A 12,046-nucleotide genomic window follows, 5' to 3' on the forward strand; every position below is an offset into this window, starting at 1 on the left:
AAGAGGAAACACTATGGTGGTCGATGCCCGCAGCTGATAACCGAAAAGGAACTAGTCTTCATGGTGGAGGTGACGATGATGGGTGAGTCGTGGGAAAACTCTCCGCCGTGTGCACTTATATCGCACCTCATCATGAGATACCCCGTTTTTAAAATGCGATGGAGTGATGTATTCATCACGCTTGGATATTGAATGGACCTTGGCGGTCGGAGTTGGCGAGATTTGTATTCGGCGGCGGAATCTCCTTGAAGATTCACGGAGCCGCGCCTCTCTCGCTACGTCCTGTCTTGCTCGAATAAGACTCGTTACGGTTAGTAAAATAGATTCCAAGCATGAAGATGAGAGCTCATATTTTGCACTGCTTTGTAACTGAGATGCAATTCGCACCGAAACGGTTGAAGAACCCTGTTCGGAACTTTGAAGGTCTGTTCAGGATATTAGCTCTGGCCAGCACCAAATTCGGTATTGCATTGTGCGCAGTGTTGGTTGTTCTGGCATGCGGTCTCACTGCTGCTCGTCTGCGTCTATGGAAGGATACTTCTGCTCATGAGGAAGAAGACGATGGAGAGGGAGGTGAAGAAGACATCACTGTTGTTGTTATTGAGGAGGATAATGAGGAAATCAAAAGTATCAAAGACCCTGATGATGTAACATACGCTTCACAACAGTAACGATTTACAACATACTCCTCGCAACAGTATAATACTTCATAACGGCTGCGTTATTGCTGCCACTCACTGCTTTGGGTCCAGTCGGTCCGTCGGACCGGTGGGACTGCCCCACCACCCTATTGCATAGTATAGCTTCACCGGAAAGGTGTGGTGGGCAGGTTCCAATGATTGTGATACAAGGGACTCCCACATCACAACCTGCCAATCCTTCGGCAGAATCGTCCAATGTAAAACACTCCACGACTAAATTAGAAAAGGGTGAGGGCATTCCCCCTTCCGAGAGATGTTCCAGGCCTGCAATCTTCAGCGACCAAACAGCGAGGATGGAGCAAGAGCAGTATAATCTTCCGTTTGTCTCGGAAGCGAGATAATCAACCATCACTAGAGCTGAACTCATCATGACGTATATATACTGTGGAAGGTAGATACCATTCCGCTTCAAACATATATGAGCTGTAAGCCCGCCGCATATGCATGCAAATGCAGCCCTACCAAAGTTTCCCTAAAGGATACCAGCTTGAGCGGGGGATCACTCGAGAGGATAGCAGACGAGCTCATGGCCTTTCATACCAGTAGCAACTTCGCCAAGCCCTGGGCAGAAGCTTTTCATAGAGAGACCGAGGAGCTGAGAATAGCACAACAAAGAATAGTCACGATCGAAGTGAATATGCAAGGCAACGGGCCATTCACGGTCACTCCTTCAGAATGAAATGCGGGGCCCTGTCACTAGAGCTAGTCATCGCTCGCTGACGCGTGCTTGCTTGACGCTGGACAGGGCTAAGAAGAAACTCGAAGAGCGTACATCGAATGCGAGGGGGTTCGGCAATAGAGAGAGTGCATTCTGCAGTGTCTCACTCAATTGCGTCTGTAGATTCGTCTCAAAGCTCCCCTTCCCATTGAAGCGTCTTCCCCTCAATCCCGTATGGCTGCACACGGTCAGTCGATTCGGGATGGTATGCTGGTGAAGATGACAAGCGAGCTTGAAGCATTGCGTGACGAACTATTCGAGGAACTCCAAGAGTGCATCATACGGGATAAAACCAGACGGTGCTCGCGATGCGCTCACAATGATGAGGACTATGCCTCGAGGAGTTCTCACGGGGGAGCAATGCCGCCTTGGAAGGGATATCTAGATATAGATTCGAGTGAAGAAGAATTTGATATAGATAAGCGACAGGCCCCATCGTTGTTGGGAGGAATCTCGTGCACTGAGGAGGTCACGGCTCTAAATTTTAGAGCCAGGTTGTAAACCATTGTGATTCTTTTAGAGTCTAAAAGAATCACGATGGATGGCGGACCTGAGAATGCGCAATTGCCTCGGAGTACAGGATCGACGAAGACCTTCTCGACAGCAACTCAGTCAGCAGTCATGAGATCAGATAGAGAGCATCAAGTTACCGAGAGAGTAGATATGGTAAGGTCGTTGGCCTGTGTCACAACGTGCTGAACTTCGGTTACTGAGGCTAATGTGTCACCGAGAATATACACATCTATGAATAGAATTGAGCTCTGTGTGGGAACATAATAGAAAGTTCATTCATCCGTTGATTCCGTGTCACATGTTGTTTCTATGTTGTAGTCCCATCGTCATTTCCACTGCGTCCTCGGGGTTCAGAAGACTTCCGTCAATCTACTGATTCCTTCTTGCATAAGGGGCGGGAGTCTCTGATCAGCAGTGATGAATTATGTATCGTTGTATCCACCAGAGCCTTGAGTTAGGCCTGTCAATATTCGGGATGTACAAAAGGCTTCAGGCATTGATAGCGTTTATCGGATAAACTTTATCCGTTACCTAGTCAATGCCGGCGATCGCCAAGGCTGCAATGCAAAATGAGAAAGTACCTGTCCACTCCGTGAATCGATTCTATGATCCACACACGATTTGAGAACTCGAAGTTAGAATCCAATTATAGAGACTTATCCAGTTATTGGGTATGCTGATCATCTGCCGTCAACTTGACGGCGTCAAATATCCTTTTCCGATGAGTCAGCGTTTGGCCTAGCGTTCCTTCCTCAAGGCCACCTTAGTTATACTGCAGGACCACTAAATAACACAAAGCGCAGATAAGCAACACTCCAATTTCGACTGGTCACCGAATTGTGAAATGCCACATAGAATACATAATCGATGAACATAGAAGAACCATTGTCACGATAATCGTCGTCGGCGAATGGAGTACAGCTTATCACGAAGACCTCCGCGGTAGAAGCTCACTAATAACCTAAAGAGGGGCCACGTTAGGAGGCTCCCTTGTCCTCGGGTAGATGATTCTCGAAAATTTCCGTATTGTCACAGACACATGTAGTTGACTATGTGTGTCTATTCCCACTCTGAATAGAAACAAGATCGACTAGTCTTACAAACGATCGAGCTCTGCGAACAGCTTGATCGAAGTAAAATCCCGGCTTGAATTGCGTAACATTGTCACGAATCGATAAGCCAGAAAGGTGATATTGCTATCGAGCGCCCCTCCACTAGGAAGGGCTGCCCGAAAAGGCTTGTGTGAAACGCGTGGATAGAAGAGGACAATGGAGCATATGGTGCATCATCCGAGAATAAAAAAGGTTCTCGTTCTTGGACGACGCCATCATGGGCGCCGAAGTCGATGCTCGACGGTCGATCCTCGACCCGATGATGATGAATACCTCTCAAAAAAGTAATTGAGGCTCTCCAAGAGCCGCTCCAAGAGCGGCGCTCTTGGAGGATCCACACCAAGCCGTGATTACCTTGCTCGGTTTTGGCCAGTTCGTTCCCTATAACCAGACTAGGGGTCTGGGACTGCTTTCGGGCAAGCAGGTATATCCTTTCGAGACCTATTGCAAGGGTTGGGTATTCCACGGGGAGGGGAATGAACTGAGTCTTTATGGCGGAAGGTCCAGTGCTCTTCTCGTCTGAGCCAACTGGCTTCCCCTTTGACTTTCATGCTCCCCAGCTACGTCACATGTGCCACAATAATTGTGGCACAATTTCCAGGAGGGTTTAGGGATGTTGCCTGGCCAAGCATAGCAACCTAATGGCCTGGAAAACCATTGACCTGGCTGAGGAGGGCAATAAGGTGGAGGAGCAGAAGATGGCTACCGCCTTAGGTCGATGGTTATCAGAATGCAACAAGATACTTGCGGGCAAAGATACTTCAAAGATACTCCGGAGATTTTTTGCAGGTGGTGTGATTTCGCGCCTACGAGCCGTCAAACATGGTCTGACTTCCTTGCCAAGAGCGTATGCTATATGATCAGCTTGAAGGAGTCGAGCTGATTGGTCTGCGTGACAGGTGGGGCGTGATAAACTCCTGAGGGCCCTGTCGGCCTATCCCTATTTCAAGAATGAAGTCGCGGAAGCTCAAGTCAGAACCGCGTTTGGCTGTTTACGAAATTCTGATCACAATAAGGATGTAAAGTTCAATCAAAGGGCCTGTAATTTACTTCCCCAATATCTACTCAGATCAGCTCTGATCCTTGAAATGCGATGAAATGATCACCCTGAGGGTATTTTCGCATCTCGTTCGAGAATCGTTAGCTAAAGCTTGGAGAAAAAGGCCTCTAATCGGCCGAAATTGAGACCAATGTTGCCAAGATAAGCCATCACAGATGGCCAACCTCCGAAACATTCGGAAAAAAGGTATCAAGTTATGTACAACAGGAATGATGGGCCCATGGGGTGAAATAATAACGATTAATAAAGATGTTAACTTAACATCTTTATTAGTTCGTCTTAACATTGTTAAGATGAACTAGTAGCTGTGCTAGTAAAAAGTAGAAGAAAAAACTACAGCTCATATAGTTACAGGGCCAACGTCGTAGAGCTGCCAACGATGGTCCCAATGCTTCTTTAACTTCCAAACGCCGGCCCAAGCATGGAAATTGACACCCGAAAGGAAATGCCACTTATTATATGCGTGATCGACAGTGTTGGCCTTGATATCGAGGCTCACGGCGGCGTATGCCACTCTAGCACTCACAGAGGTACCAATAACACCGTATGCAGTGAGGTCGTCCTTGGGGGCAGCAGTGCAATTAATCTTGGCGTTGATGTCCCAGTTTATGACGTCACCAGCATAAGGTACGTGGACAATGAAGTGGACGGTGATTGCAATCTCTCCTTCGAACCCACCATCTACCCTCTTCTTAGCCGGCAATTTACCGGTCATGCATACGGATATCGCGAGGTGAACTCCGTCGGATTGACCGTACTGGAAGACCAGCGCGCATCCACCCGCATCGATGGTAAGACTCAATATGCTCCCCTCGTCCTTCTTCAGGGTAACGCCAATAGATAGATGGGCGTCTTTGGTAGCATCATGAATGTCTAGGATATTCACTTTGGCTCCCAGGGTTATAGATGGGTCTAAAGAAGCGTCCAGAGAGACAGAGATGCAGTACTTCTTCTCTTGCTTCCCACCAGCTGCGACACAACCCTTAGGGTACTCGAACTTGACAACTTCCGCCAGAGCACGGTGAGTTGTTGCATGGAAATACTTGTCGGCAGCTGAGCCCTTCTCGATGGTGAAGTAGCTGATACCCTTGAAGCCTTCAAAAGACCTCAGTCTACGTTTACTCATCCAATCAAGATCACGGTCCTCAGAGAAAAACTGACGGGTCTTCTCGGAAACGAATGGAGCATAAATCATGTCAACATCGACATGAGGGGCCTCCATATCATCTCCAGCGGTTAGACGACGATCACCATCAATTTGATAGTTGTCATACACAGTCTGCATGGCCCCAGCGACTGTTAGATCATCTTTGAGAGGCTCGATCTTATCAAAAACCGACTCTTGGAAAACCCGGGAGTTCGAGAAGGTGTTGACAGCAAAAAGCTTATTCGGTTTCTCGTTGTTCTTCTCAGTGTATAGGATCCAAGCATCAGGGGCAAGACCGGCTTGGTAAATAGCAGTATAGTTAGCGCCGGTAATAGGATCTATATCCCGGGGTGCGTACAGTATCCACTTATCCAACGAAGCATCATCGGACTTTTGAGGAACCCACCCTCCGTCGGCCAGAGTCCCACCAATGGTAGTCTCCTCGAGGGTGTCCTCAGCCGCTTCCACAATGGATACAATGGAAGATTGGCGGTTGAAGAGCTTCTTGACAACTTGGTGATCGGGGGATTTGATCGACATAAGGAAGGTGTAGGGAAGGGCAGGAGAGGCTTGAACCGACAATTGGCCGTCTTTAGCGATGATCACATCCTCCCTGGTAGTATGAACACCATTCTCCATACCAGGCAAGGTGAGCCCGGAGGTTCCTTCAGCCAAAGAGATACCGCACGGAGCCGGGTTGCCATTAGCGTCGACGAGGCCGAGATTACAGTACTTCTTGGTAGTAATGTGCATACGCACATTTCCCTCGCCGAAACCAGCTTGAACGCCTATCAAAGGCAGGATCAAACAGGAGACTTTGGACAACATGGTGAGGGGAATACGAACACGAACTATGGTATCTCTTGACTCAAGGTCGAATCTAACCAGGGCTTACTCAAGGGCATGACTATGTACTTACTCGAGTGGCACTACGGTATCCGAAGAAAATTCTTCGTTAATGGACCCTCCGAAGCTTACTTCCGAACAGGACACACGTGCTAAGCGTTTTCACGCACACAATATTCACGCGGACTATTCATGGGAGGAGGGACTGGGTAAAACCCTAGGTTTAACAACCGCGAAAGTAGAACATTAACACTAACATGACAAATATGTGGCTAAGGTATGATATTCGGGTCAACCGAATTGGATGTGAGAGTGAATCGACGTCAGCCTCAACTTGACGCCTCCCTGCAGCGACTGTCTCTCAGGGACAGGAAGTTTCTATGTCGAGGGCCTCGAGTCGAGCTCCCCTTCTGAAGGGGCCCTTCAGACTGAAGGGCCATCAGTATTGAGTAGTTTGTTGTCGTCCTACACTGTGAGTAACCGATGCCCGCCATCGTGCACTGTATGGGCAATCAATGTTATAAGTCATGAATGATAACCTATAACATTGATTGCGCTACAATTGCGCTGTTGCCTAACTGCGCAACATCTATGGCATACAGGTGGCACACTATGTGCCACTTTTATGCGTAGATGTCAAGTTTTATCAAGGACAACAGGTCCCACCCACGCCTCGTGCTCAACTAGTCGACGGCAATGGCTCCGATACATCATCATATGAGCCTATAACAACGAGCTTCGCTACGTGAATTTGTGCTATATGTAAATCGACTCCGTTCGGCCATTGTCAGCTACCTTTTTTTTGTCGTCCGCCTGTGCGGCCCTGCCTGTGCGGAATACAGTAGACAGTATAAGGCGAGCGCGAGAGCCTTATCCGTAGCTAAAGTGTGCATGCGTCAAACGATGATCGTTTAACGATCGATTGCATTCAGAGTCTTTCGAGGGATTCTTTTGAGGATTACTGTTGGCACCCCTGCCAGCCTTGTCGACCGCAGCTAAGTATTATCCTATACCCGTATCTACCTTTGGGATTGTGTTGCCAGAGTCACTAGAATCGACTACCTATAGTATCAATCGACGACCCGATCACGACTTCGAGTGGATCCGTCCACATCTTTTCTGGTAGCAGCTCCTTGTTAACTTATTGTGGCTTATTGGTACTGGTACGATGGTTAATGGTTCTCCACTCTGAATAGAAACAAGATCGACTACACCTTTTCCCGTGCAAGTTTGACAAGTGAGCGGACAAGAATGACAATGTCACTATCAAGAGTGACAATGAGAATCCAAGTATGTCACAATTCAATTCTGTTACAATCAAGTTTGACTTTGAGAATTCAAGTATGTCATAATCGAGATATGTTACAATCAAGATTGACAATAAAAATCCAAGTTTGTCACTTTTCTATTTTGTAGCAACCAAGATTGACAATGAGAATTCATGTTTGACACCGGCAAAATATATTACAATCAAGAATGACAATATTCCACACGAGTTTGACAATACGCACACAAGTTTGACAATACACGTCCAAGTTTGACACTTCGACTCGATATGTTGACATACGGTTTAAACTGATTGCCCACTTGAAAAATCACACGCATTACATAGTAAGGAGGCTCCCGAGTCATCGAGAGCTCTATGTAAACTTGAGATGACATCGAAAGAATTCAAAAAGCCACCCCTTGACTCCCTTTGTTCCCAAGTATCCGACAGCCTATACACGGCTCCTATCTTGTCAGTGGTAAGCTTTTACATAGCATCATCACACATTCCTCGCAGCATATCTTCCCGGTACGGGTATAAGAACATGTGTTGCTCTTCAGCTCTACGCCTATCTGTTATCGGGTCCCTCTCACTCAGCTTCTCCTTGATATAGGCTTTGATCACTTCAATGTCAAACTTGGATGTGTATTGTCAAACTTGTGTGCGTATTGTCAAACTCGTGTGGAATATTGTCATTCTTGATTGTAATATATTCTGCCAGTGTCAAACATGAATTCTCACTGTCAAACTTGGTTGCTACAAAATATAAAAGTGACAAACTTGGATTCTCATTGTCAATCTTGATTGCAACAAATTTCGATTGTGACAAACTTGGATTCTCATTGTCAATGTTGGTTGTTACAAGATAGAAAAGTGACAAACTTGGATTCTCATTGTCACTCTTGATGATAACATTGTCATTCTTGTCTGCTCACTTGTCAAACTTGCACGGGAAAAGGTGTAGTCTTACAAACGATCGAGCTCTGCGAACAGCTTGATCGAAGTAAAATCCCGGCTTGAATTGCGTAACATTGTCCCGAATCGATAAGCCAGAAAGGTGATATTGCTATCGAGCGCCCCTCCACTAGGAAGGGCTGCCCGAAAAAGGCTTGTGTGAAACGCGTGGATGGAAGAGGACGATAGAGCATATGGTGCATCATCCGATAATAAAAAAGGTTCTCGTTCTTGGACGACGCCACCATGGGCGCCGAAGTCGATGCTCGACGGTCGATCCTCGACGCGATGATGATGAATACCTCTCAAAAAAGTCATTTGGGCTCTTGGAGGATCCACACCCAGCCGTGATTACCTTGCTCGGTTTTGGCCAGTTCGTTCCCTATAGCCAGACTGGGGGTCTGGGACTGCTTTCGGGCAAGCAGGTATATCCTTTCGAGACCTATTGCAAGGGTTGGGGTATTCCACGGGGAGGGGAATGAACGGAATCTTCATGGCGGAAGGTCCAGTGCTGTTGAACAGCAGCTGTTCTCGTTTGAGCCAACTGGCTTCCCCTTTGACTTTCGTGCTCCCCAGCTACGTCACATGTGGCACAATAATTGTGGCACAATTTCCAGGAGGGTTTAGGAATGTTGCCTGGCCAAGCATAGCAACCTAATGGCCTGGAAAACCATTGAGCTGGCCGAGGAGAGCAATAAGGTGGAGGAGCAAAAGATGGCTACCGCCTTAGGTCGATGGTTATCAGAATGCAACAAGGTTCTTGCGGATGCCAGCAAACGGGACACTGAAGAGTTCGAGGTCGAAGATACTTCGGACATTTTTCGCAGGTGGTGTGATTTCGCGCCTAAGGGCCGTCAAACATGGTCTGACTTCCTTGCCAGAGAGCGTATGCTATATCCTCAGCTTGAAGGTGTCGAGCTGATTGGTACTGCGTGACAGGTGGGGCGTGATAAACTCCTGAGGGCCCTGTCGACCTATCCTTATTTCAAGAATGAAGTCGCGGAAGCTCAAGTCAGAATGGCGTTTGTCTGCTTACGAAATTCTGATTACAATAGGGGTGTAAAGTTCAATCATTTGCTTCCCCAATATCTACTCCGATCAACTCTGATCCTTAAAATGCGATGAAATGGTCACCCTGAGGGTATTTCCGCATCTCGTTCGGGGATCGTTAGCTAAAGCTTGGAGAAAAAAGCCTCTAATCGGCCGAAATTGAGACCAATGTTGCCGAGATAAGCCATCACAGATGGCTAACCTCCGAAACATCCGGAAAAAAAGGGTATCGAGTTATGTATAACAGGAGTGATGGGCCTTGTCGGTGAAATAATAACGACTAAAATGATCTCAAAACGAACTAGTTGTGCTATTAAAAAGTAGAAGAAAAAACTACGGCTCATATTATTACAGGGCCAACGTCGAAGAGCTGCCAACGATGGTCCCAATGCTTCTTGAACTTCCCCACGCCGGCCCAAGCATGGAAATTGACACCCGAAAGGAAATGCCACTTATTATATGCGTGGTCGACCGTGTTGGCCTTGATGTCGAGGCTCACGGCGGCGTATGCCACTTCAGCACTCACAGAGGTACCAATAACACCGTATGCAGTGAGGTCGTCCTTGGGGGCAGCAGTGCAATTAATCTTGGCGTTGATGGCCCAGTTTATGACGTCACCAGCATAAGGTACGTGGACAATGAAGTGGACGGTGATTGCAATCTCTCCTTCGAACCCACCATCTACCCTCTTCTTAGCCGGATCTTTACTGGTCATGCATACGGATATCGCGAGGTGAACTCCCTCGGATTGACCATACTGGAAGACCAGCGCACATCCACCCGCATCGATGGTAAGACTCAATATGCTCCCCTCGTCCTTCTTCAGGGTAACGCCAATAGATAGATGGGCGTCTTTGGTAGCATCATGAATGTCTAGGATATTCACTTTGGCTCCCAGGGTTATAGATGGGTTAAAAGATGGGCCCACAGAAGCGTCCAGAGAGACACAGATGCAGTACTTCTTTTCTTGCTTCCCACCAGCTGCGACACAACCCTTGGGGTACTCGAACTTGACGTGTACTCGAATTTTGGCCAGAGCACGGTGAGTTGTTGCATGGAAATACTTGTCGGCAGCTGAGCCCTTCTCGATGGTGAAGTAGCTGATACCCTTGAAGCCTTCAGAAGACCTCAGTCTACGTTCACTCATCCAATCAAGATCACGGTCCTCAGAGAAAAACTGACGGGTCTTCTCGGAAACGAATGGAGCATAAATCATGTCAACATCGACATGAGGGGCCTCCATATCATCTCCAGCGGTTAGACGACGATCACCATCAATTTGATAGTTGTCATACACAGTCTGCATGGCCCCAGCGACTGTTAGGTCATCTTTGAGAGACTCGATCTTATCAAAAACCGACTCTTGGAAAACCCGGGAGTTCGAGAAGGTGTTGACAGCAAGAAGCTTATTCGGTTTCTCGTTGCTCTTCTCAGTGTATAGGATCCAAGCATCAGGGGAAAGACCGGCTTGGTAAATAGCAGTATAGTTAGCGCCGGTGATAGGATCCATATCCCGGGGTGCGTACAGTATCCACTTATCCAACGAAGCATCATCGGACTCTTGAGGAACCCACCCTCCGTCGGCCAGAGTCCCACCAATGGTAGCCTCCTCGAGGGTGTCCTCAGCCGCTTCCACAATGGATACAATGGAAGATTGGCGGTTGAAGAGCTTCTTGACAACTTGGTGGTCGGGGGATTTGATCGACATAAGGAAGGTGTAGGGAAGGGCAGGAGAGGCTTGAACCGACAATTGGCCGTCTTTAGCGATGATCACATCCTCCCTGGTAGTATGAACACCATTCTCCATACCAGGCAAGGTGAGCCCGGAGGTTCCTTCAGCCAATGAGACACCGCACGGAGCCGGGTTGCCATTGGCGTCAACGAGGCCGAGATTACAGTACTTCTTGGTAGTAATGTGCATACGCACATTTCCCTCGCCGAAACCAGCTTGAACGCCTATCAAAGGCAGGATCAAACAGGAGACTTTGGACAACATGGTGAGGGGAATACCAACACGAACTATGGTATCTCTTGACTCAAGGTCGAATCTAACCAGGGCTTACTCAAGGGCGTCACTATGTACTTACTCGAGTGGCACTACGATATCCGAAGAAAATTCCTCGTTAATGGACCCTCCGAAGCTTACTTCCGAACAGGACACACGTGCTAAGCGTTTTCACGCACACAATATTCACGCGGACTATTCGTGGGAGGAGGGACTGGCTACAACCTTAGGTTTAACAACCGCGAAAGTAGAACATTAACACTGATATGACAAATATGTGCCTAAGGTATGATATTCGGGTCAACCGAATCGGATGTGAGAGTGAATCAATGTCAGCCTCAACCTGACGCCTCTCTGCAGCGACTATCTCTCAGGGACAGGAAGTTCCTATGTCGAGGGCGTCGAGTCGAGCTCCCCTTTTGAAGGGGCCCTTCAGACTGAAGGGACATCAGTATTGAGTAAGTTGTTGCCGTCCTGCATAGTGATGCCCGCCATCGTGCACTGTATGGGCAAATTGCCCAGGGCAATCAATGTTATAAGTCATGAATGATAACCTATAACATTGATTGCGCTACGATTGCGCTGTTGCCCAACTGCGCAACATCTATGGCATACAGTGGCACACTATGTGCCACTTCTATGCGTAGATATCAAGTTTTATCAAGGACAACAG

The 12,046-nt window shown here is 47.7% G+C and overlaps 3 protein-coding genes across 3 annotated transcripts; 1 reads left to right on the plus strand and 2 right to left on the minus strand.

Annotated features, from left to right (window-relative positions):
- Positions 1-332: 332 nt before the first annotated feature.
- Pmar_PMAR028397 (hypothetical protein) lies at positions 333-671 on the plus strand (the record flags this gene model as incomplete). The annotated part of the gene is made up of 1 exon (XM_002764827.1): positions 333-671. One exon carries the CDS (start codon positions 333-335, stop codon positions 669-671), a length of 339 nt encoding a protein of 112 aa, XP_002764873.1.
- A 3,773-nt stretch (positions 672-4,444) lies between these two features.
- Positions 4,445-6,079, minus strand: Pmar_PMAR028398 (hypothetical protein; the record flags this gene model as incomplete). Its single annotated transcript, XM_002764828.1, has 1 exon — positions 4,445-6,079. One exon carries the CDS (start codon positions 6,077-6,079, stop codon positions 4,445-4,447), a length of 1,635 nt encoding a protein of 544 aa, XP_002764874.1.
- A 3,629-nt stretch (positions 6,080-9,708) lies between these two features.
- On the minus strand, positions 9,709-11,389 carry Pmar_PMAR028399 (hypothetical protein; the record flags this gene model as incomplete). The annotated part of the gene is made up of 1 exon (XM_002764829.1): positions 9,709-11,389. Exon 1 carries the CDS (start codon positions 11,362-11,364, stop codon positions 9,709-9,711), a length of 1,656 nt encoding a protein of 551 aa, XP_002764875.1. The 5' UTR covers positions 11,365-11,389.
- Positions 11,390-12,046: the final 657 nt, after the last annotated feature.

The sequence above is a fragment of the Perkinsus marinus genome (assembly GCF_000006405.1).
Source record: "Perkinsus marinus ATCC 50983 genomic scaffold scf_1104296976042, whole genome shotgun sequence".
NCBI classification, from domain to species: Eukaryota; Perkinsozoa; order Perkinsida; family Perkinsidae; genus Perkinsus; species Perkinsus marinus.